Here is a 25,849-nt window from a genome sequence, read left to right on the forward strand (position 1 = left end):
ACAAGAACTAGGGCTTTTTGCAAAATCACTTTAAAGAACTACTTTTCACCACTCCTCGGTGACAAGAGTACTATCTCAATATTAATGTCTGTAACTTTGATAGCAGCTGATTCCTCATGAAGAGTCAGAAACTGAGGGAAACAAATGGATTTTCTTGCATTTCAGTCCCATGAACAGATACTGCTGGGCATAGAGTGAAATCTTGGCCAGTTGAAATCATAGATGCTTTGCCATTGTTTTCAGTGGAACCATGATTTGACATGTCATGTTTGTCATTGTGCACTCCCACTGAGTACAAGCCCTTCCTCTAGTGATAGGTAGTGGCAGGTCTCTTGGCTTGGTGTGTCATACTTATGCACTAAAATATAGCATGTTTCCATTTGAGCTTAGCGGATTTTTCTTCTTAATTCCACACATCACAATAGAGCAAAAGACTCAAATGCGTCTTAATTTTACTAATTTATCCTACAATAAAATCTTTTTATAATGGTACTTTTGTGTTAGTATTTGCACCTCTAAGAGATAACTGCAGGCACTCTAAGTCAAATGAATTGAAAACAAAGCCATTGTAATTATAATCCCTCTACTTAAAGATGAATCAGAATTTATATTTTGTAAGAATTTGGGTCAAGTTAATGGAAGCTATATATTTTCACTCAGGACACAGAGGCTTTCCTACTTCTAACTGGTCCATATGTTAAAAGCATATAAAAGTTAATAATTTTTGCTTTGCTGCCAGTGTGTTGTGTGCAAAGAGAGGCTTTAAACCACAGCTGTGCAACGTAACAATTGTGAACTTTACTGGGTTGCAGATGTGGGACATCAGTAAACTAAATTAAATGTAGCTTAACTGAATTTGAGAGGTAGAGTGTTGGCTTACTTTTTATTTAGTTTTCCAGTTGAACATTTTACAGTTCAGTGTTTCTTTTTCTTCATACCCTAAGGTTTTGTGTTGTAGGACAAATGCAGTACACAGATACTCACAAAACTTGCTAGCAGTACGATCCAGAACATGGCCTAAAATAGCCCTAAAAATGGAACTCATCCAGAACCATCTATCAGATCAAAGTTAAGGTCTCAGTTCTGCTAAAGCTTTATATAAGACACAACAATTATAAATAAAGAGTGTCCATGAATCTCTGGAATTGCACATGGCAGTAAGCACAACAGCTGAGAAGGGTCAAGTTAGATTTATCACGTTTATGTTCGGTAAAGGGTGTTGCCCGGGCAGAAGTCCACTGTTTTTAGTATGAGACTTCACAGATCACATTGTAATGAAAATGGGCAAAGGGAAAAGAATTTTTGTCTCCAAGTGCTTGCAAATTGAACCCTAAAAAAATGTACAAGTGGGCAAGTTTAAGAACAGATTTTGGTGAGCTTGCTGATTTGATTCATAATACACCATTCTCTGTAGAAGAAATCTTGAGAATAATTTTTCTTTACCTTTCTCTCAGAAGAGAGGAGATATCTTTTCAATTTTCATGTTTCTAGCCTAACTTCTCAATTCTATGATGAACGTTCTCTCACAGTAGTGAGCAAGAATTCATCTTAACACTTCATTGTATGCTAATTAAATTAAAAATGTGTTGGTATTGAGGAAGCAAAAGATGTATTACACAGAATATGTTACTGTTGTTAATATTAACTAGTAGACTGTGGGATCTCACTGTGCAGCATATACAGAATTTAAATAGAGAAATATTCAGAGAATGTTATACAGTAATTCTTTTAATGAGTAGTTTACAAGGCAGTTTCTACAGGCACTATGTCCTGTAAGGTCAAACTGTGTCAAAGATGCACGGTACATCATTGGATATATTCAGTAGCTCTCAAGATCAACTCCTAGAAGAGCAATTATTTTTAAATTTGCTAGTGAGTTTGTAGAGCAGATAAATTTGTTGAATATTCAGATAACCTTGCTGGTTTGAATATCCATAATGGTTTTTTGTGTATCCTTTACAAAAAACGTGCTTATATTTCCCACTCTTTCAAAATAATTGAATTAGGGGTTAATGTATCTAAGAGATGAATGTAGTTGGTAAAAAACAAACCTCTGAGTCTGTGCTGGATTTTGTGTATTTGTTTCAGAGTATTTCATACTCTGAGAGTGCTGTCTTACTATGATTTTGTACTTTTATTCTTTCACCTTACAACAAACTGTAAAGGTCAGTACTTTACTAAACCAGCTTTATCTTTTCTCTTATTATTTCAATTTGTCTTACTTAATCCAACCTGACTTGGCTTGATGTAGGAGAGCTTATAACTGAACTGCCTGGACAGCAGGTCACAGTGTGTGTCAAAGACAGAAAATGCATTTGTGTGTGTTTGTATGAATGGGTATTTGTTTCATTAAGTGTGGAGATACAAATATAAATGAGAATAATGTTTTGAATTACCACAAAAATAACTGATTTTGTGCTATCTGTGATAATATATGGAAGGGCTGAGATCCAAAAGAACAAACTTTCAGTTGAGAAGCCTTTGAAACTTGATTAAATTAGTAGTCAACATCATTAATGCCTAGATTTCAAAAATGGGGAGGCCTGGGAGTTTCATAAAGTTCTGTAACCATGTTTTATCCTAAAGTAAGACTTTTAAAAGACAGCTCTTCTCTTGAAGTGTCAAAACCTGGTTTTGACACCATTTTTATCCTGTCTAGCTTAGGGTCTTAACCACTGAGAAGACTGATAATTGTAGTGAGGTCAGAGAAAATGTTTCTCCATTTTATTCCATGTGCTTTCAGTAACATCTTTATACCTGAATTTTTACCCCTGAATTCACTGGGTATCTTCACTGGCTTTAGTAGGATTTTGGTCAGACAGTGTATGTATGGAGCAGCTTCAGCAGCAGGTCCTAAGTGATGGAATATATACCATAAAATGTTTTATGTATTGTATGGAGAGGGAACATACTCTGTAAATACAAACAGTGGGCTGGAAATCACAGCTCTTGACTTCTCCTGGGTTTCCTGTTTATTCACTGTTCTTGTAGAAAATTATTTTGGCCTCAGGTTAAGCCGAGTACTGTGAAGCTTAATTAGTGATTGAGGACAGTCCTGAGATCATCAGAGACAAAATGCTGAAGTGTGAGCTACCAGAATGCTTGCTGTTGGTTCATGTTGCTGAGGGAGCATAGATAAAATACTGAGATAACTACCATGTTCTTCATAATCAAACTTACTTTTCTACGTAAAGCATATATGATTTTGGGGGGAAAAATGTTACATAACATGCAAGAGAAAGGATGTCAACCTTTGAGGGAGACCAGAGCTGAATCAGGATGTGTGGTAACCATATTTTCAACCTGTATATGCTTTTAGAAGTATTCTTCCACATACCTCTGGAAGAAGAAATAAACTTCTTGTCTGTCCTGAATAGTGGTAATTAGAATAAGAGGGGTTTGGGTAATGCTGAAAATTAATGAAGAATTCCTCAACAATGAAGCCTTCACAGAAAATACACCTCTGTAGGTTGTTTTCTAATATCAGCTACAGATGTGGTACAGGAACCACGGCATTCTGCTGGGGCAACAGAAAACCTTGTGTTGATGGTGAGGTACTTTGCCAGTGACACAGACTGCAGCATTCTGCACTGTCTGCTGTTCCCCAGAGATTTCAAGGTTTGTTGTCCTGAGTTGGTTACATACAACAGCATCAAATCATACACTACTAAAGGTGTGGATGGAAGTTGCTAAGGACCTTATCTGAAAGAAATGACACGTGTCTTCTGACAATGTATAAGTCATAAAAAGCTGAGCCACTTTGTTCTGTAATGCAGCAGCTGGGAGACAGACCAGATCAGGCTGTGGTCAGCCTGTCAGTCAGTCTCTAGCCAGTTAGTCAGGTCTCCAGTGAGTCAGGCTATAGACCTGACTAAAAAAATGCTGGACATCAAGCAGTAGAAAACTCCAGCATTGCTTATACTATAACTTCTAATTGCTTTTTCCAAACAATTTTTCATTTTTTCATTTTTGTCTAGATGCAGCTTCAGATAGTTAGCTCTCAGCTGCACTTAGTGTGCCACTCCTATCATTAGTTCTGTGTTTGGACAGAGGAGCCCAACCTATGCCGATCTGCCTGTGGCCAGATAAAGAGTTTGTCCAGCAGGCAATCCACTCCTCCTCTGCCACCCTCTTTTCCAGAACTACGTGAGCCTCCCTTGTCCTGTGCCTGGAAACCTGTCTTATCATGTGATCAGGCTATAGTATATGTGCTTTGCCCACTGTCTGTAAGTTTGTTCATGTGATGGGACTATGATGTTCTGAGAATCATGTAAGGTTTGCTTGTGTATCCTATGATCATTTATGTGCCTGTGATATTTCAGGAAGTGTCTGCATTTCAGTGAACACACTTCCAATTGAGTAGATGGCTACGCATGTCTGATTCAATTTAGCTGGAAAATTGGGCATGTTGCTTAAAGTAGCTGTTAAGGTTGTGTTTTAAAAATATCTTGGGCACTACCACTAACTAATTATATACCATAATCTGTTCTTCTTTACTAGGTAAGGGCAAAAGTTAAGACCTTTCTTACTGACATCATATATCTACATATCTTGGAATATAGTAGGCAGTTTGACCTTCGTTTCATCTCAGCTGCTGTCAGTGTCTTTCTTCCCTTGCATTCTACAAGAAGTCTACTAACCTACTGTGTTAAAACAATACGTAAACATAGCAGCGATGATGCTTACAAGCAAAGTTTTATTTGCTGCTGTAAACATCATGCTGTGTGTGCCTTACTAATGTGGGAAGTGACCACTGAAGTGTTTGTGATGTATGCAGTAGGAAGCATAGCAGCACTGAATTTATACTCAGGTTCTCCATTCCCCGTCTAGCAATGTAAAACTTTTAAGTATCTGTAAACATGTTCTATGTCTACTTCATTCTAATAAGACTAAATAAACCTCTAGTTTAATTGAGAATCAGGATCAGAATTTGTCAGTTCACTATGGCATGGATTTTTCATTTCAAATAATCTGGGGCAAAAAGTGCATCTTTTTTGCTCCTGAAGCAATTACTCATAATTAGGTTATTCCCAGGTGGGCCTCACTATCACTAAGTTTTCATGGTTATCAGATTTCGTGGTTATCAGATTCTCTTTTGTAATATGGATCTGATTTTGGAAATACTATTTCTCATTTATTTACTTATTCTGATTAGGAAGTAAAGTGTTTCGCTTTTCAGAATAAGCAGCAGTGGAAGTGTGTCTGTATTGACAGTTGTATTCCACAGACAGTATTTTTATAAATATAGTCTTGTGTAAAATATGTGAGTATATGAGAAAATTGGATTCTTAGCTTTTTATTGCACAAGATTAGCTCAAATTATTTCAGTGACTCGAAAGAATAGAGTTTTCATAGTCAGTGACCAGATTCAAATTAGTACCCAATAAAAAAGTACATGTATTCATTTATAGTCGAGCTAAGAAAAGCTTAGTCTTACAGTAGCAGAAGATGAAAATGCATTATGGAGATAAGCAGTCGACTTCCTTAGGCTAGATAAAATGTACTGAAAGGAAAGACAGAGAAGAATACGTGTATGTCAAAGACATTGTCTGACTCCGTACCTCTTCTGGAGTGCAAGTGCTTAGCTGTGATTAGAAGTAGTGTCAATGAAATATGACTGCACTGTAGCATTTCTGTATCTACATGGTGTTTCAAGTAACCCCTCTTTATCTGAACCAGAAGCATGAAAGAAATTAATAAAATATATGAGGATAAGGAAAGAGCTTGTACTGTGCCCTCTATGTAATAGGAATATCCCTGGTACAGCTTGTGCAGTAAGGTGACATTGTCGTTAGGCTCTTTCTCTGTAAGTCATTTGCACTTCACAAACTAAACATTTTATCAAAGCTTAATGTAATTCTTACCTGGCATGCTCTCACTTTGGGAGGAGTGATCTATTGCAGACATAACCAAAATGAGGTGCAGACATAACCAAAATACAGTGCTAATATTACTAATATATGCTTGATACTACTTATAGAACCCATCACCAAAGAATAATGAAGCACTGACAAACTGTAAGTAACATCAGAACATCCAGCCAGAGAGTGTACTTTTCCTAACTAGTATGGAAAGTCAACAGCTGGACAAATCATTAATTTGGCCAGATCACACAGTGAGTAAGTGCCAGGGATGCAACTGAGAAGCCAGGAATGCTGACTAGTCATTTCTGAGATCTAGAGAGCACTTCCACAGTCCAACCTGAAAAAAGAAAACCCATTTCTTCTTTCTGTGCTGTGTAAATACTTGAAATACTTTCAAAACTTCTCGTGCTTGGCTTTGCATAATAGAAGAGATACCATACTTTGACAGTATGGTCTTTCTCACCTAGCTGAAGTGAGGCATCAGTGAAGAATGTTTGTAGAGATGCGAGATCTCCTATACAGCTTCAAGACAAAAAGAGTTTTGCTGAGCATTGGCACAGTGAGCTTAGCCAGTGAGTGCATAGATTTTTGTGCTGCTACTTCTTTCTGCTGGAAGCATTTCACAAACTGTAACGATGGAAACTTCTCAAAGTATTAATGACATTCCTAACTTTATGGAACAGAGGGAAAAAAGAGAAACATTGGGGCTGACTGACTCCCCCACTGATACAAATAAATCCCCGAGACCTTAGTCTCTGATCCGGCAGACACGTACGTAGGAGCCTTAATTTTTCAGACGAGCAGTCCTGTTAAACTGAAAAGGAGATGTATGTGAATAAAACGGAACATGTACATGTTTAACAGATTCATCCTAATTTTAACCATTAACTTCTCCCCCCCAGCCCCGAATGCCTTTTCCAAAAAAAAACCCTAAGAAAATTTTGAGAGGATTTTAAATCGCTTAATTGGTCCATTTTATCGAGTTTGATTTGATATAGGTAGTATTTTATTTAAGTCTACGTGGATGTCACTTGTATTTTCTCTAACGTGTTGACCATATAATAGGTGTGAAGCTAGACTTCTGAAAGGCACAGTGCAGTCTTTTAACCTTTAACCAGTTTAACTTTTCAAGGAACCCATGGCAGTTTTAACTGGCTATGTTATTATCTAAAAACATTTGTTCTTCAAATATTGATGTTTTTCACAAAGTGGAAAAACATTTAATTATTTTTGGTGTGTAAAGTAATAAATGACATTGTAAATGAAAATCGAATGCAGGGACAGGTACCAAATGTTTACTGACTATAAACACCATGCTAACTCTGGGTGAAACATTTCTTATTATGTAGACTAATTTTCAAACCACATTTGTTCTGTTTCTTAGTTTTAATGGCTTAGACATGTTAAAGATATGTGGTTATTTTCCTGAACATGAACTACTTGAGATGACTAATTCACAAACTTTTATTGAAGCATCATTTTGGTTTGATCTGGAAAAGAAAATCCTAATAACATTTTTTTCTATGGATTTCATCTGATGCTACAATTCAGTAGTTAGTAATTACATAGGAATTCACTTGACACACGAAATAAGCACAGATAAGAATCCATTCCTAGAAGGAAGTAACTAATGAACAAAATCACAATATGTAAAGCTTTTCTTTTTTTTAAGTAGGAACTGAGCACTTTGGGAGTTTTTTTGGTTTGCAAAGTCATTAAGGATTTTTGATTAATAAAAACGTATATTTATTTGCTTTGTTTTCCAGATCAGAAATGTTAAGTTTAGTTTTAGTTTTGCATGAGGAACGAAGGGAAAGCTCAGGGATATTAATTATAAACCCTAGAAACCTAATGCCAGCAGTGAGTGTCGTGAACCTTGAGCCAACTATCTTATCATTCTAGATTTTATTTGGTTAATAGAGTTTTGTAACTTGTTATAAAATGCAACAAAACTTCAGTCATTTTAAACAATCTGATTCAAATTTGTTTCTTCTTCCAACTCCCCTTTTTTATCCCATGTTGTGTCATCGGTTCTCCAGTGCAAGGCTTTCAAGCTTTAGACTTGCTAATCTGAAGCCTAGCCAAAAACAACCTTTCCAGGTGGTCTACTTTAGCCAAAAAAGGCACAAGAGAGTAGTTTCTAATGTATAAAAATACCAAAATTACAGCTAAGAGAAAAAGAAATTCACCAACTACTTGCTCGTTAAAGTCCTCATTTTAACCATGGAGGGATACATGTATATACTGTTTGTACCATGTGTCTGTATAGATATACAAGATTTTCAAAACAGTTGCAATTCTCATTAACCTACACCGTATAGCCTAAAGCAGTTTCCAAAAACATGGACATACCTTGTGTTCTGCACCGTGATTTAGACTGTCAGGTAAATACACTGTCATAGCTGGAAATGATGTGCCAGTTTTGCAGCATTGTGTCAATCCCAGTGTCAGCAGCTGAAAAGATAAATACTTTTTTAAATGAACACAGAATGTTTAAATCACTCCAAAGAATGTCATTACTGTGTTTGAGTGCTGACCACCAGACTGTTTTCAGGGGACTGGTATTTTTCTTGTTGGGAGGAAAGTTAGAGCAAAAGTTCCTTTCAGTGTTATGCAGACACTAGGTTTGCTCTGCTCCCTTATGAAATAATTACCAGCGATTAAGTGTTCTTGGTTTTAATTTTTCCCATCCTCCCTCCTTACCAGTTATGTAATATATAGTTTAGCAAAACTCTGAAGACTGTTTAGAGTTACTGGCTTTCTGTAAAGCAAACAGCTAAACACTGGAGTTGATGCAAACAAGGCACTTAGCATCTGAAAGAAGTGTTAACACTTTATTTACATTTAAATTAAAATGGACACTTATTTATGTGTTCTGGTTCTGAAAGGTGTGTGGTACATCTGCAGAGGCCTATTGTTTATTCATGCTGTAAATCCTTTGAAATGTGTTAAAATGCTTCCCACTCATTATAAAAATCCTGCCACCCATGGATTAGGGCTTTGATGTCACCAATCCTGCTTCAAAGGGTTCTTTCAATGCTATTAATCACAGTTTAGCCTCTGAAGATATAGCCAGAGAAAACATTTGGACATCTTGTGCTAGACTTGCTAAAACTTTGAAATATACAGAGTGTCTTGCATATGCACAGTCCTGTATCACTTCCTCTCTCTTCTCTGAGCCTTTATTTTGAAAAGCTATTTTGTGATGACTTTGGCTTTCTACAGGTACAGAGGAAAAAGTTTAGGACATGTCATACTGTACATTTAAAAAAAGGCACTCGTCTTCAGTTGACACCACAATATGTTTTTGCCTGCGGAATTGAGTCAGTCTTTAAAAACCCCAAGGGACAATAAGATTGTGGATTAAGCAGGCCTATATGTCAAAAGGTCAAAAAAAGATACCTTCTTATCATTTTCTCATCTCTTTCATTAGTTTGTGAGCTTAAGATGCTGTCTAAACACTTCAGGATCCACATGATTTCATAGAAACAAGATTGTTTCTGCTGTCTTTTTCTCTTTTAAATCTCTCATTGAGTCACAGAGAAATTGATTACTAGTGATTGAGCTGTATGCCTTTCTGCTGTCGTTGTTTTCATCAGCTCAGTAGCTAAGGTCAGTGACATACCACCTTATCACTGACTTTTTCCTCCTTTTTAAATCAACACTGCACTCTGTCATGCCCGTGCTGAATGCTCTGCAGGCACAAATGGTAATGAGCGGGGTGTGGAAGAAGTGTGGTGGTGTCTGCTATTTTTGGTACTATTGTACAAACTGATTTTCCACCATACAAATTTTGCCCTGCTAAGCTTCTTGAACAGCTTTTGCAGTATGTATTTCTTTCTTTTTGAACAGGTAACTTGGCACAAGCAAGAGCCAGAGTGACAGCAGCATCTAGGTCTTTGCCTTCACAGCTTAGTGCTGGGCGTATCAAGGTTAGTGATGTTCCCCTTTGAAGACACACAATTGTTCATAAAATATTACAGCGAGACTATGACTTAGCTGATGTAGGTATACAGTGAGGTTCTAACCAAATGAGAGTCTGCCTTAATATCAGAAAACATGCACCTCAGTTGGGAGCACTGTTTCCGGTTTTAGTGAGGATCCTATTGTAGAATCCAGTGAAGAATCAATTTACTACTACTTAATCTTTAAACTTTTGGAGTGAAATCTCAGTTACATTGATCTTGATAGCAATATTCCTCTTTACTTCATTGGTGTCAAGGTTTTCCTCTGGCAATTTTGGCCTAGAAAGAGATAAATTTGAATAATGTGTTTAACAGTATGATAGGCAAAATAAAAAAATGATCTGCTCCTTTTTTATTCAACTTGCAAGTGAAAAACCAGGGGACACTTGTGACTGATAGATGACCAGAAAAGAATGACTCGGCAAACCCACTATTCATTAAAATGGAGAACTGTAGAATTTAAATACTGCTGAATTTTGCCATAAAAGTATGTGGCATAATTGCAAAAAGATGGGGTAATTTTATGGCAGTTAATAGGATGTGTTGCCAACTGAGTACACTTAATTTGTGAGGAAAACTCTCATGCCTCAAGCTGATAGCATGTACACCCCCTCCCTGCTTCCTAAGTAGTACTGTTAGAGTTAGCTTAGTTGGGGGGGTGTGTGTGTGTGTCTTTTTACTGCCAAAGCAAACAATAATTTTTAAAAACAAATGTGGTAACAGCAACTGTTCAAAAGTCTACAGAATTTTATGTTTTGGGTTTTCTATTTCTTTTCATTCTCTCCTGTTATTAGGAGCTCATGCTCAAATGTTGATACAGTAATTCATGTCACCCAGACATCTATATCCTTCACTGTACCTGCAAATACAGATGTGGATTTCAGAGTTTTATTTCCTCTCTGGTATAAACGCTTTCAGTGCTGAAGGACAGATAATGGCCCTTCCAATTTTTTTGTATTATACACATGCTGTCTTCCACATACAGCTATATTCAGCATAAGCTTTCTAAGCATGCATTTTATTGATACAGCTGGAATGGAATAGAGCAGTTCTTTTTTAGAGCTTTAATAAACACGATCAGTTATTAAGTAGTGTTTACGTGGTTTTTACTTGCCCTTCAAATTTTTAAAGAAGGAGCTAAAAGACAGGTATAAGTGCAGCACTATTCGGAAAACGTTAACTGAAATAGTTTCTAGATGAAAAAAGTTCTTTCTTATAATTTCATGAAACTTCTAATTAAAACAACTTCAGGAAAAAGTTTTTAAATTAATATTTTAGAATTTGTTAAAAAAATCCGAACATAATAATTTTGTTTGGAAGTTTGGAAATTTTAATTTATTATTTAATTTACGAGCTTTTTTGCTTAACGTATTTTTTGGTTTTACTGTATTTTATACCATGCCAGCAGCAGGTGTGGTCAATATGTGAAAGTAATAATTTCCAGTGACTTCATAAGGTGACATGATATCATAAATCATTCTTTTAATATTGTTTCAAAACTGTTATAAGCAATTTTTTTTAGTGACGGAACAGTTTGTCTTCTGTAGGTTAAGCTGTTTTCCATTTCAGTTGTAATCATATAAATGTATATTGTACGTCACTACTACTGTCATGTAAAAATGTGACTTAACAGTTGAAATATTCTTCATTTTAGTTTAAAAAGAGTAGCTAGTGATTTAAAACACAAGATTATATCATGACATTCATATTATGTTCTATCATTTTCTACCAAGCCAGTTGTGATAAAGCCTATTGCCTGTTGTACATGCGATTATTGCCCTACCATAAAACTGCATGGCTTCATAGACATGCAATGTAATAAATTAATCAGAGACAAAACTTCCAAAAATTCTTACAGGAAAATCTCCCCAGCTTCAGGGTCTATCAGAATTTTTCTAATGGAAACTTCAAATATTTCTTGTCAAAAAGATTTGGAAATTGATCCTAGTCCTTACAGATTGCACAGATCTGAATTTACGACTCCATACGTAGAAAAAGGTATCTTACAATACTGGTTTTACCCTGATTTTCCGAGAAAAAGTGTATTACATCTCCTCTGTGAGTGTTTCTGACCATCTGTCTTTCTGTGTGTTTATTCCCTTCCCCCAAAAAAAAACCAAAACAAAACCAAACCCTTGTGAACCCAGCAGGCTGTAGTAAACCATATTTGACAGAGTGGCAGTCTCAAAGATCGTAAGATTCTACAGGTTTGGTGAAAATAAGCAGTTGTGAAAAGGAGATGCTTACAGTATCCTACTGTCCAAAAGGTAGAGCAGAAGATCACCCTTTATTGGCCAGCAGATATTCCAGATATGACTGAGAGATCATGACTGCTGAACCTCCAACAACAATATCACTAAGAGTCTCTGCTTTTCTAGACAGACAAGAATCCAATTTAGAAGCTCAAATTTATGGGCATTTGGCTTCAGTGCAATCATCAAACTATTTGCTTTTGCTCTTGATTTGGTGTTCTTTGTGATTAAATTGTCTGTCTTTTAACATTAAATGTTACCAGTTATTCTGAACTTACTATCAATATTCACTGGTATGGCTTTTGTCTTCTACCTGACCTTTACTAGAGATTTAGATATCAATTCTCAAAAAGCAGCTGTATTGCCAAGATAGTTTTGAAACATTCCCATATCCTTCCCCATTGACGTGCCTGCTGTTCTGATTAGGTCATTGATGTTTACCTTGTCAGGTGACCTCTTAAGATGTTTGGTGTTATCTGTGCTGATAAGGCATTTTTTCTGGGATGTATTACAGACTTTTCTGTTAACATTCTTAAAACTGAAATCAAACTGCATCTTTTTTTTTTTTTCTCATCTGTTAGTTTGAGATGTGTACTAATGCATGTACACCACTCTAGGCTAGAACATCACAGATTACAAAAACACACTGAAGTTTTTGTGGTCACCCTTATGGAAATCTCTCTCCCTTCGTACCATCTGTATTCTGAATCCTGTCTTCACAAGTTTTCCTTTGATTTCTTCCCCCACACAAAGTCCATTTTCTTGATCTATTACTACTTAGTGCTTCATTTCCTTTATATTTTGCATGCAGTCTCCTAAATATCTCCTGAAGGTAAGAGACACAGTTACTTTATTGAGTACTGTAATCTTTCAGCAATTACTTTTAGTGTTCAGAAGAGTGGTCTTAAGTCAGTGAGTGTTGGAAATGATCGTATGGAGCAAAGTCCAGGAAGTGTAGCACAGGTGCTGACAACAGCATTATCTGGTTTATACAAATGCCACCTGGTCAGAGCAGATGGTAAACTGCCACAAAGCAAGTGAATGCTAAAATGTTGTTAATGCTCCATGCAAACAGGATGCTGGTTGATTTTCTTTAATTTTGTTGAGCTGTAATACAGCAACACAATCTGCTTGTGATTGGTAACCATGGTTATACTCATTCATAAATTCTGGTTTTATTTTGATAAGAACATCTGTACTGACAATATAGCTAAAATATACAAGGAGCAATATGTTTGCTGTCCATGTATACCGTCTAAAAATAACACTTCTGAAATGCTGAAAAAGCGGTATTTGAAGCTATGGCAGTTCAGCAGAGTAAGTTTGCTGAAATTCTTAGCATCAAAATGGCAGTTTAAAGTAATTAATAGTAACCACAACAGCAGAAAAGAAAAGACTTATACATTCTGAGATGACCTACTTTGTTTGCCACTTGTTATCCGACAACAATGTTTTTTCCATATGTGAGCAAAATGAGGCAGCTCAATTTATTTCCTGGTCATTACAAAAATGGTAACTCTTTCTTCTTACATAGAAAATAAGACCTGCTGGAGTTCATTGTAGTGGTGATAAGAGGAATGCTTTTTAGAAATCAGTTCATAAGGTATTGCATCTTGACAGCTGCTTCATTGACTGAGTGTTATACTATCATAACAAAAATGTGAAATCATTCAGAACACTTACAGCTCTCTCTGAAATCAGTGCGTGTCCTGCATCTGTTAGAAGCTGGCCTTCCTACCTCTGATAAAGTACTCTGAAGTAGTCACGCCTGAAGGAATGATCACAACAAAAACTGAACCCAGCTTTCATGGGCAAGGTGGGGTGGGTCTGCAGCGTTTCTGGAACAGCTCTAACATCTGAGTTTCATCTTCCAGGTTGACACGATGGAGGTTATGCGACACCCTGACGAAACAACTAACATGAAGCGGCAAACTATGGCTTCCTATTTTAGGGTACAAAAGTTAAATTGTAAACATTTTGGTGATAAGAACAACAGATATATCTAAAATACTTGTGGGATTGCAACATCAGGGAGAATGATAAGAGAATTTTTTTATTCTGTTCTGTGTTTTTTATTCTGCTCCTTTTCTTTTTGTTTCCTCATACTTGTACTTTTATAATTTCACCAAATACATTGATAACAGAATCTAGAGTCTAAACTATTTCCATCTAAAATGCTGGAGGTCTAGAACAGGCCTCTTTATGAACAGAAAACTGATTTTGTGCACATAAAATAGCTGTCATTACTAAACTCTTCGTATTTTTTCGAAAGCTCAGGTATACCTACTTTTAAAGATTAAGATTTGTCATTTGTGCTAATAAGTAAAAACAATCCATCTTTTGAAAGTATGTTTATAAACCATATGGATTGACATTTTATCAGTAGTAATCCTGTCTGGGGTAATACATATCCTGCATGTGTGTTTAAATCAAACAGGTAAGGAAAAGGCTTTAAGAATGTTGGAGCTGGAAGGTGAGGAGTCAGGAAACCCACTTGCCAATCCAAGGCTGTTGGTTAATGTTTTTTTCTTGCTGTCATTGCAGAGTGGGAAAGTTTTGAGCAGTTGGTCCTTGGGCTGCACTTGTACCATGCAGAATGGGGAAGTTCACAGTGCTGTGCTAGCCAGTGTGGGTCAAAGATTCATGCCATGTAGGAATACCTGTTTTCTTTGTCATGCAAAGTAGTGTGAGAAAAGGCATAGAGGAAGCTGATGTATACTGAGATGGTGCCTCAGTGTGGAGGGTACAAGGACACACATTCAGACTTGTCTAGTAATACAAGTGTGGATTTAGAGTGCTTCTGCAAAGAACTACACAGATGTCAATTGTGTAGGAACTGTAAAAAAAAAAAAAAGGTGGAGTGGGGGACTGAGTGTGAAAGTACACCATAATATGGATGCAGCCTACAGCAAAGTGACCACAGTCAGCTTGGAATTGTACATGTTTTTGAGGTTGAGTGTATTTGTAACAAATGCTCATCGTACAGTGGATTAATGAGGTGAGGATAGAGTAGAAGTATCAGTATTCAGAGGAGTCATTGGAAAAGCAGATATATATGATCTGATCACACTTTTTTCATTTTAGTGTAAAATGCAATGGAATAAATTGTTTTCCATGTCCAGGGTGGATAGGAAAAAAAGTAATGGGCCTACATTTCAGCAGGAAGATTTAGGTTAGATGTTAAGAACATTATGAATAGTCATGAAAATGTAGCACTTCAGTAGATTGTCCAGGGGATTGTGCAGTCTATATCCTCAGTGATTCAGAAAAATGGAATAAGCAGAGTTGTGCCTGAAATGGTACAGATGCATCTAGTGTTCTCTTTAAGCAGAGGACTGAACTGATGCAACCCTTTCCCCATGATTTTCTGTGAATTTCTGTTTCACAGTAAAGCTTGTTCTTCAAATATCTGGGGGTATTTGATTGGTCAAATGTGCCTGCAGTAGAATTATAGTTAGGACATTTTTCAATTAGTTTTTTTTTTTTAATATGGGCCTTCTTCAACTACAGAAACGTGGTATAAGGAGAGACGAAGAGAAAGGTATAAGAAGTAAGAAATAAGAACTAGAATAGTAATTTTTTTTTTTACAATTGAAAACTTGTAATAGGTTCTGAGTTTTAGCCAAAAGCCTAAAAATTAATGAAAGATCAGTACAGATTAACATTACAGATTAAAATATAATCAAGCATTACATACTGTTTACAAAACTCCTGCTTAAATAGTTGCATTGCAGTTTTTTGTCAAGTTGTGTGCATCTCTTATTTTCCTCACTAGTATTCCCTCATGGATCTTTTATCCAAAATGGTTGTTGGACAGCCTCACTTTATCCGCTGCATTAAACCTAACGATGATCGAGAAGCACTGACATTTTCTCATGAGAGAGTTCTACTGCAGCTCCGATACACTGGAATTCTGGAAACTGTAAAAATCCGTCAAAAAGGGTATTCTCATCGCATCCTCTTTGAAGAGTTTGTGAAAAGGTAAGACTTCTGTAACATGGCTGTTGTTTTAAAACTCCATTCAATAAAATGTATTCTATGTTTAAGTACAGAAAGTTCTGCAAACATTGGTTTGTACATGTATGGTCTGATTCTCTAACGAGAGCAGTGACTGTCAGAGATAAAGACTATAAGAGATATCTGAGCTCTAATGGAGAAAAGTCAATGTGAGACCAGCAGTGAGCACTTGGTATTCAGTAGCACGCCTGTCCCTATGGTTCCCTCGGTAGAGGCAACAAGTGAAAATTATGCATCATACTCAAATAATACGAGGATTTGGATGGTCAATGACCTTCAGCGATTATATGAAGAATGTGCACATGCTTGAGAATGAACTGATATAAAAGCTTTAGATTTAGAAATATTCCTTATAATAGCTTCGTAGCCTTGTAGTCATTTATTTTGGAGATATCATGAATTATAAGCAGGTCTCTGTTCACCTTGTCTTGGCTACTATTACTGGCTTTAATACTATTCTCAGTCTCAAAAAGTTATGGATTTGATTCAGGAAATGCTATTGTCTTTATGATGACAATATGTTTATATGATCATTATGGTTTCCTCTAGATTTAAAATATGTGTTTGTGTAGTATTTACTGTTTTCCAGTCTGTAGGACTGATAATTCAATAATGGAGCAGAAGCAGCACGGTTAAGCAATCAACTGCTCAACAGTAGGAACAAATAGTGAATGGCTAAATCAAGCGTTTAGTGATATTTTCTGAACTGAAGGTTGCTCATCCAGACAATATAGAATTAATGAATATACTGAAAGCAGTCATATGATGCTAGAGGAAAGGAGCTGATTACATTTCTGAGAAGGGAGAGACATAAACAATTTCACAGGCCTTTCTAAAACCCTGAGATCGGGTAAATTCACGTGTGTAAATCAGTCATTTGGGCTTGGAAATCTACGGTCCTTGCATTGAGAGATGTTGAATGATAAACCATAGCTTATCATTCTGATTCATTCTGAAAAATTATGACATTTTCTGCTTTATAATATATTAGTATGCCAAATGAATATGTAATAGGAAAACACTAGAGATATATCCCAGGAAGGATAACTAATGTGTTCATTTGTCCATCAAAGCGATTTAATTTTCAGACATGATCTCCCCAACTTTTTTTGTGTTACATGACTGATTTTACTAAGGTCACACCATTCTAAAGCAAGTTTAACAAAGAGATTAATTTTGGGGATCACTAACACACCTTTGCAACATCCCGAAGAGGCTGAAGGCAGAATTATTAACCTTAACTTTTATCCAATTTACACATAAGTGAACTAAGGTTAACTCCACTGAAATCAGTGTAAACTGAGAGGAAATTAGGTCTCCTCTTACCAGTAGATGCTTTTCATTCAAAAGTGCACTGAATTTGAGTACAACCTTGAAAAGTAACGGTAATAAAAGCAGTGCTGACTGTAGCTTTCCATTCCTGCAGATAAGTGCAAGTTGTGTTTAACATCTTGTCAGATACTCCCCAAGTTTTTAGTCCAACTTGATGTAATTCTTTCAGGAAAGAAAGTCAACACGACAAGGGAAATGGGGGGGAGATTTAGCAATTTGCCCAACAACATAGAAGACTTCCTGAGTTCAGAGTATAAACGGGGGGAGGGAGAGGGGATGTTCTTGCTCCTTTGTTCAGTTCATGCTTTATTTTTAAACAAATTCTGTTCTGTTTTGCTCTTGAAAAAAAAAGAACAATGCTTAAAAAAGCTATCAATGGAACAAGAAACATTTTTCTTCAACTTACAGCCATGACTAGTCAAGTGTTTTTAGGAACTAAGTAGTTGAATACATAAAAATGTTTTAGAAAACAGGTCAAATGCTAAACAGATTGGCACTTCTTTGTTCATAATCAAAAAGACATTAGGCAAGTATGAACAAGAGTTTCAAAATGTCAGTAAATGTGAGGATATCAAAGATTTTCTAAGCCAGCAAGTTAATTGGTATTTTGATCCTTTTGAGCAACTGAACAACAAAATGGATGAGCCAGCACTTTTTCTCCCTTGATGTTATTAAACAAATAGGTGTGCTTCTTATCTGCCTGTTCAATAATGCTGTTTTGTAAACTCTTAGCAGGAAATACGAGGACAAAACAATCAAAGGCAGGGAACAGAACCATTCAGGGTTTATCAGGTGGGAGGTAAACAAAAGATAAAGCTGTCTAATGTTACTCTTTACTGTCTTCTGTTTTCATGTAGAACAGATTATTTCAGTGTTGCAAACCTGGAGGTAGTTTATTGGGTTAAAAAACAGATGGTGAGGAGAGGACTTAACTGTAACTCATTCACACAGTGTTTCTTCAGCCAAGTATACAACCATCTGTTTTATGTATATAAATATACATATTCTTTTGCTTAAAGTAGGAAAATGTAATCTGCAGCCCCTGTAAACACTGTAGACCTGTCAAGTCATAGGCACTTCATCTCCATTGGCCTTGTCTCGCACCCCATGCCATTATGTGTCTGTCTTATGTGTTTGCTGTGAAGCAGCATGGCCCCTTTCCTAGGCTGGAATCCCGGGTTTCAGACACAGATTATTAACCTGATCAGGCAACCAGGTGTGCCTTGCTTGTGGGACCGCATAGTGACCATAGCACAGCAGCTAAGGGAGGTGTGCTTTCTAGTGGGGAACTGCACTGAAAGTCCCGCTGGATGGGATGCTCCTTGCTATATCCGAGTGCCCAGGCCCCTGGAGCTTCATGTGACATGATGTGGTATGCAGGTGTGTCCTCACCACGTATCCCCCAGCTGTATACACCTTTTATGTAATGTGGCATATACTGTACTATGGGTTGAAAGATAAGGGACTTGATAGTCTAATGGCGCTAAATGCTGTCATGCTTGAAGTGCCTCATAAGCACGTAGGAATGTGTTGAGAAGTTTTGTACAAGTTTCATTTAAGGAATGTCTTTTTTCTTCTTCTCTGCCTGTTTACATTCTGCTTTAAAGTTCTTTGTACTGCATTAGTATGCAGGATACACTTTTCCTATAAGCACTACCTACTTCACAGTAGCCAGATGATGTTGCTCAGATCATATGCTCATGGTGATACCAGTGCTATTACTATAACAGTGATCCCAGTGAGGTTGGTTCTGCTTTTTCAATCTCACAGTGCAAATTTCCATAAGGTCACTGCTGGTACACCTGGTACACACAGTCTCTAAACCGTCAGTGTTACATTTCTCATGACCATATAAAGCCTGATTGACCTTGATAAGTCACATTCTGCGTTGAGTGGAGCTAGGAATAAAAACTAGTCAAATATGGCAAAATCCTGTAAAACATGTTACCTCAGTACATGTTTTCTTCTAACCCCAAAAATTCAGTGGTGATAGACTTGTTTATTATTCAAAATCAGGAAAGCACTGAATTAAATTAGAAGTCAACAGGTTTGCTACAGAGAAAAGAAATGCTTGCTCTTCTGCATTTTTAATGCAAACTTACTTTTAACATTACGTCTGCACTGTACCAAAGTCCCTAAGTGATTTCTGGAAACAAAATTGTAACATCCCCCATATTTTGATTTTACTATTATCCATGGAAATGTTTGATATTTGTTTCAGTGGCTTTAAGATTTTACCAGATCTGTATAATGTTCTTGTACACTTTAAATATGGTAAACTACTGTACCTTCCACATATACTTTCTAGACTCTTGTCATTCACAGAACACTGGTAAACGGTTGCAGGATGGAGAAGATAGGAAACCTCTAGGAGTGAAATGTCTGCTAACCCCTTATGAATTGTATATGCAGAATAGACCAAATTATGCCTTTCTGAGAGTATTTCTGTGATTCTATGTTTATCTGATGATTTACAGCATAAGTGTTATGTATCTGTTACTGAATTTCAAGAGTATCTTAAATGTTTTTTCATTTTTCATTTACATTTTTTCATTCACACTCTCAATATAGAGTCAAATCTAATTAGTTGTATGAAGTCAGATGTGAAAGTTTCTGAAAGAGAGGTACAACCAATACAAGTTAGGAATTTTTGAAAGTTATTTAACAGCTCTTTCAGTGCTAAAAACATGGGTTTTTTAAACTTTCCAACTTCAGGGCTGAGGAGAAACAAAAGCCTTTTGGAATGTTGAGAATCTCCCTACTGTTGCTGGGAGTCTGGCTAGAAAGGGATTTTGCCCTCTTGCACCTCATGCTTTTCACATGCCATTATCCATTCTCTACCTCAGGCCAGTATATTTTATTACAAAGATTTGTTTTAAAGAGAAAAAGGGTGGGGTTTTTTTTGTGGGTTGTTTTTTTGTGTGTGTGTGGTTTGTTTTTTGTTGTTGTTGTTTTTGTTTGTTTGGGTTTTGTTTTTTTTTTTTTAGTTAATTCTGTAGAATTGATGCTGCCTTTAAGTCTGGAATATGAAGGGAACTTTAGTAAGAGACACTGGTATAGTAGTTAATGGTGCTGTTTAAATGCTATTTATTGAACAGTTCCACAGTTCACCCTTTAAGGAGGGAGAGAAATTGAGCCATTTGTTTACAATCAGTTTAATCTAAAACCACCAAACTAAAATGTCTTGGCCATGATCAGATAGTTAATGCATAGCATCATTCTGAAGTTTTCCATATCAAATCATACTTGGATGTCTTTAACATTTAACCTTAACTCTGCATGTCCTAGCTTTGCAATTGTTGATCTAGGGATAAATTCAACTTTTAAAAAATGTTGGTTCATGCCTAATGACTACTAAGTACAGTTAATCCCATTTTAATGTATGCTTTGTCTGGAATACTATTAATGTCCATGAAGGGTAGTTTGTAGTGCAGTGTAAGAACCACTGGTTAAGAAATACATAATTCCAGAGTTTCATCAGCTCTGAGAAGTTCATTCTTCTGAGGGCAAATTACTTTGCTCTTAGTCTTACTGCTACTGAGAATGTGATTAGTCAAGTACTTTTAGGAAACATGTAAATGAATATGTGTCATGTGTACAAAATTTTCAAGCAGGATGTGTAACCCAAGAAAGTGACATATTTTTGCACAAATATGTGCATGTTTATGAAACAACACATGAAGGACCATAAAATTTATTTTTAGAAATAGAAATAGAAGTATTGGCTTAACATAGAAGAGCGCTGAAGTATTCCAGACTACTGCATTTTTTGCTGGAATAACAAATGCAAATATGGAAATAAAAAAAGTAGAGTTGTGAAATTCTCATCTCATCTGGAATCAAATGTGATTTCTAGCTCTAGTTTTCTGAAATTAAGTATCTGGTTTCTTCTCTTGATGAAATGTTGGAAATAGAGGTCACTCTGTGATCTCTGTACAGTAGCTTTATGTAAGTATGATAGAGATTAAATTAGGCCAGTAAATTAAAATGAACAGTTGTAGTTGCATATACCCCAAAGTTTTGGGTGCATTCCCAGACGTTTTCTCTACCATTTCACCGTGTACAATATTTGCACACTTTTACTGGATACATTAAGTTGAAACATTTTGCCTTCCTCCAGAATATTCCATATGGTCCATTGCTGTACAAAGATTTTAGATTAGGTAAAATAATTGGATGACCCTATGTGGCACATGCTGTGCTGCCATACAGTGATCCTGAGCACATCAAGACAAACTACTTGTGCATCTGTAGTTATGTGATTCAGTCATGCAAATAGGCACCAGATAAAAACCAAAGTGTTTGCTTAAAAAAAATAAATGGATTTGAGCTTTGGAACACTAATCTAGAGACCTTTTACTGTACAGAACGCAAACTCCAAAAGCAGTTCTGGAGGAGAAAAAATCAAAATCGAATAATCAAAAATTGCCAGTCTCGTATTGCTAGACCTTATTTCTGATGAGCAGAGTCATTTCTGCCTTATTTTTGATGACATAACTGAAAAGGAACAGGAAGACCTGATGTTGAAAATCTGACATCCCAGTGTGTTTAACCAGTTACAGGAGACTTCTGTGCAGTGGTTGAATCAATCAAAACATTTGGAAAAACACCATTCAGAGAAAGTTTTTCTGAAATATTGGGAGGCAATATGTTTATATACAGAAATTGAAGTTATTCCCATGGTTTGTAAAGTTACTGTCATTCTGAATGGCTTGCTTTCTTAGAAGACAGATAAATTTAAATTTGTAAAAACATCTGTTAAAGCAGGATTTGATAAGAAAAATTGGCCTTTTTTTTTCTTTTTCTGGGTACCAAAAGCAACTACATTCTAGATCATGAAAGAGAGCTAATGGAGAGGGTACTACATTTGGAAGATATTGAAGTTTGTCATAAACAAAACGGTATACTCAGGCGTGTAAATTGTATAGCTAAAAAATACTTTTTAGTCAGGTATTTGTCACAAATAAGAAGTCAACTTCTCAGTAATTAGAATGTCATTGATCAGATAGTAAGATTCAAAAATTATGAGATCTCCCTTGATTATTCTATTGCATCCGTGCTATCTAAAAACTGTTCTGTGATTTTAAAATTCCCAACTACAACATGCCTTAAAAGATGTATGAACAACCAGAAAACTGATATTATCACTCACTTGAATCCTTCCTTCCTTCTGAGAGGAACTGCTTAAGTTACATACACGTGTAAATAACATGGCTACCTGAACTGGCTTTTTAAGCAAACAGCAATTTACTATTAGTGCAACTTTTCTGATGTATCTGTCAAGCATCTGTTGAAATTGCATGCTATCACAAATTGTTTGTGATATGTATATTTTAAATCTGGGTTTTATTTGTGCAACTCGATACCATTTGTCTTGTGAAAACTGGCATCATTAAGTTCAGTAATAAGGTGGAGGAAACTTACATTTTTTCTTTTAAATGCGTCATGTTTGTAACATACCTGCTAAATGGCATGACTCAGTATTTTGAAAGACTTGGCTAAAGAATTTGCAATATGATGTTATTGAGAAAGTCACTGCTTTAAAAATAACTCAGTAATACATAATCTCGTATCATTATTCAGAGTGGGCATTGTCTCCAGTTGTTGAATATCTGTCTAGTCCAGGACTCATTCCAGTGCTTCTGCCTTCAGATGTCATTTTGTTCCCCTTTGATCTTTATTGACTATTTTAGTGGTTCTTTTTTCTTTCTTGTGACAACTGGAGCTAATATCTAGAGATTAACTGGAGCTATTATTTGAAAATCATATTCTCCTGATTTAAAAAAGAAAATTATTGCACTATTCCATTCTTGCTAATTGCTTGTCCATATTTTCTTCAGTATGATGTGCGATATTTTCTTGCCTCTATGCAGCTACAGAGGAATCTGTCTTTGAGGTTCACTGGTCAGATTCTTCTCTTTATGTTTTAAAGAACATCTGATGGCTCTTCCCCATGCTAATAATTAGGAGAATGGTTTGCTCAACCTGCCAGTTCCTCTCAAACACAATGTAAATAGAGTAGCACCTGTAAAAGTATAACATAATAAAGACCAAGACAACACATGGCCGTTCCTCAATGTGAGCTGAGGTGACAGCTGCTACCATCTAACAGTGTACTTGTGCTAAAATAGCGTTAAATTTGTAAACTAACTGGCACATCTTCTTGCTGTTACTTAACATAACTGTTTGCAAGTAGAATTACTTAAAAAATATAAAACCATTCTTCATTAATGCACAGTGGCTTTACAGGTAGGGATTGGTCCATTCAGTCTTAATTCAGTTCAAACAAGTTTGCATCCCTTTTTCATTAACTATTTGCACAATAATGTTATTTCACATAATTATTAGGGGCTGTTCTTTGCAAGGGAACATGGACAAAAGAAAAGTCAATGTTTTTTAGTATTGGCCTGTTCCAAAGGCCACTAAAATTGATCATAATCATGCCAAACAAACAGAAAAAAAGACATCATGCCTAATGACTTACAAACCTAATCATAACCACAGAAATCCTTGTGAGTAAAGAAAATTATTACATTCATATGAGGAGTAATTCACTTGTTTTTTCTTTAAAATAGCTGCTAGTTCTGTTTAACCATCAGCACTGATAAAATCCTTGCTGATATGATAGCAATGCCAATTGTTTTAATATGACCTCTTCTGGAGGTGTGAAACACAGGTGAGTATTCATGCAGTCTGTGTATCTTGCTGTCTGTAAATTAAGATTGATATGAGAATTGTTTTTACTGTAAACTAATCTTTATTCTTCACACACAGTGGCAGCCTTTCAGCTTCAATAATCAGTCAGTATCACTGTATCATTGTACTGCCTACCTCCTAGTGCTGGCCTTCACTTCACCGATTAAGAATTCTCAGTCTTTCTATTAGGCATACTGAAAATGGGAAGCTCCCCTGAGTTCCATTGATGGGCATGATCTTGTTACAAGCTCAAGACCCTTGGACGACTTCTATGGATTTATGCTTCCCAAAAAATGTCAAGGCCATTTATATTTGTTTGTGAAAAATGACTGATACCAGTAACTAAAATATTGAAAGATTGTGAAATGCCTTTTTTTGGCATTTCTCATAAGAAACAGACATCAGGTCATGAATAACTTACTTTTGGTGCCTTTCTCTTTCTTTGGTGCTAGTATTTGACTTTTCGCCCACTCAGAAATCTGTCAAGGTCCATTGAACACCTCAGGGAGCACCTGCTTATTCAACAAAACTTGCAGACTTGCAGTGAGATGTAACTGCCAAAGTATGCTGTGTGGCTCTGTAGATGGCATACTTATTTTACACATTATGCAAAAGGTTATATTTTTGCCTTCATTTCTAGTACTCCGATTTCTAGCACTTTTTCTTCTTCTCCCTGTCATTCATTCACTCGTTCACCTGAAAAATTCAGACCAACCTTGGGTCTTTCCTAAGTTGCACTGATTTGTGAAAGACCTTTATGAATGATTACACCACCTGAGGATTTCTAGAATGCAGCAGATTCTTGTCACCGCTATGTCTCAGCTAGAGAAGAGCAGTGAAAGTACATAATGATTGCCAAGTCAATTCTTTCTTTGTCATTTGGTTTTGCAGATATTATTACCTTGCATTCAAGGCACACGAGACTCCCCTTGGTAGCAGAGAAAACTGTCTTGCCATCTTGGAAAAATCTAAACTAGACAACTGGATTCTTGGGAAAACCAAGGTAGAGGGTGCTAACATTTTCTCAAGGATAGTATCCTTTTAGCAAAACATGTTTAATAGTGGTTTGAAAAGTACTGCATGAATGAACAAAAGAGCAAGGAATTTGCTCTAGTTAGCCTCCCAGGTTACGGAGGTGCTCTCCCAAGCCAGCTGAGTTAGTGCTGCGAGAGGAGGGGTGCATTGGGTACCTCACCAAACCACATTCTGCACGTGGCTGCCTTGTTAAGGACAGTACATCTGTCAGTGCCTGCTGTGGTAGCGACTCCCTGAAGTTCTTCCTGCTCTTAATCATGGTATGACTGAAACTTCACACTCTAGCCCATCTTGTGAGCCTGGTTAGTACACTATCCATTTGTGGAGTTTCAGATGAGATTCTTCTGGCTCTGTCAAGGGCCTTTGTTCATGATTTAAAATGGAGTGGATGACTTCTGTAAAAAAGATGTTATACAGTATCTTGAGTTGTTTTACAGTGCACAAAGGGAAAAACAGGAGAATTTTCCTGCTCAAGACCCAGATAAAATGTATGTAAGCACCCACAGGATTTGCCTCCTGAAGCAGAATGCTGTTAGAAAATATTATGTCTAAAAATAAATTCAACCCAGGATTTATCTTCCCACTGTCAAGAAAGGCTATATTTCAAAATTGTTGATACCTGAAAATATCCCCCTGGCTAATTTACTTTGTAAAGGGGGTAAATATGTGGTTTATTTTGCAATGGGGT

At 36.4% G+C, this 25,849-nt stretch overlaps 1 protein-coding gene across 1 annotated transcript in view; it reads left to right on the forward strand.

Annotated features, from left to right (window-relative positions):
* The window catches only part of MYO3B (myosin IIIB), a 215,483-nt gene that overhangs the window by 124,446 nt on the left and 65,188 nt on the right, over positions 1-25,849 (forward strand). The window contains exons 24-29 of the mRNA XM_059820556.1: positions 9,717-9,796; positions 12,893-12,913; positions 13,956-14,033; positions 15,857-16,062; positions 18,163-18,222; positions 25,018-25,129. Coding sequence (XP_059676539.1) covers positions 9,717-9,796; positions 12,893-12,913; positions 13,956-14,033; positions 15,857-16,062; positions 18,163-18,222; positions 25,018-25,129 — 557 coding nt within the window. The remainder of the gene's footprint in view (positions 1-9,716; positions 9,797-12,892; positions 12,914-13,955; positions 14,034-15,856; positions 16,063-18,162; positions 18,223-25,017; positions 25,130-25,849) is intronic.

This window comes from Gavia stellata, chromosome 8, assembly GCF_030936135.1.
Source record: "Gavia stellata isolate bGavSte3 chromosome 8, bGavSte3.hap2, whole genome shotgun sequence".
Lineage (NCBI taxonomy): Eukaryota > Metazoa > Chordata > Aves > Gaviiformes > Gaviidae > Gavia > Gavia stellata.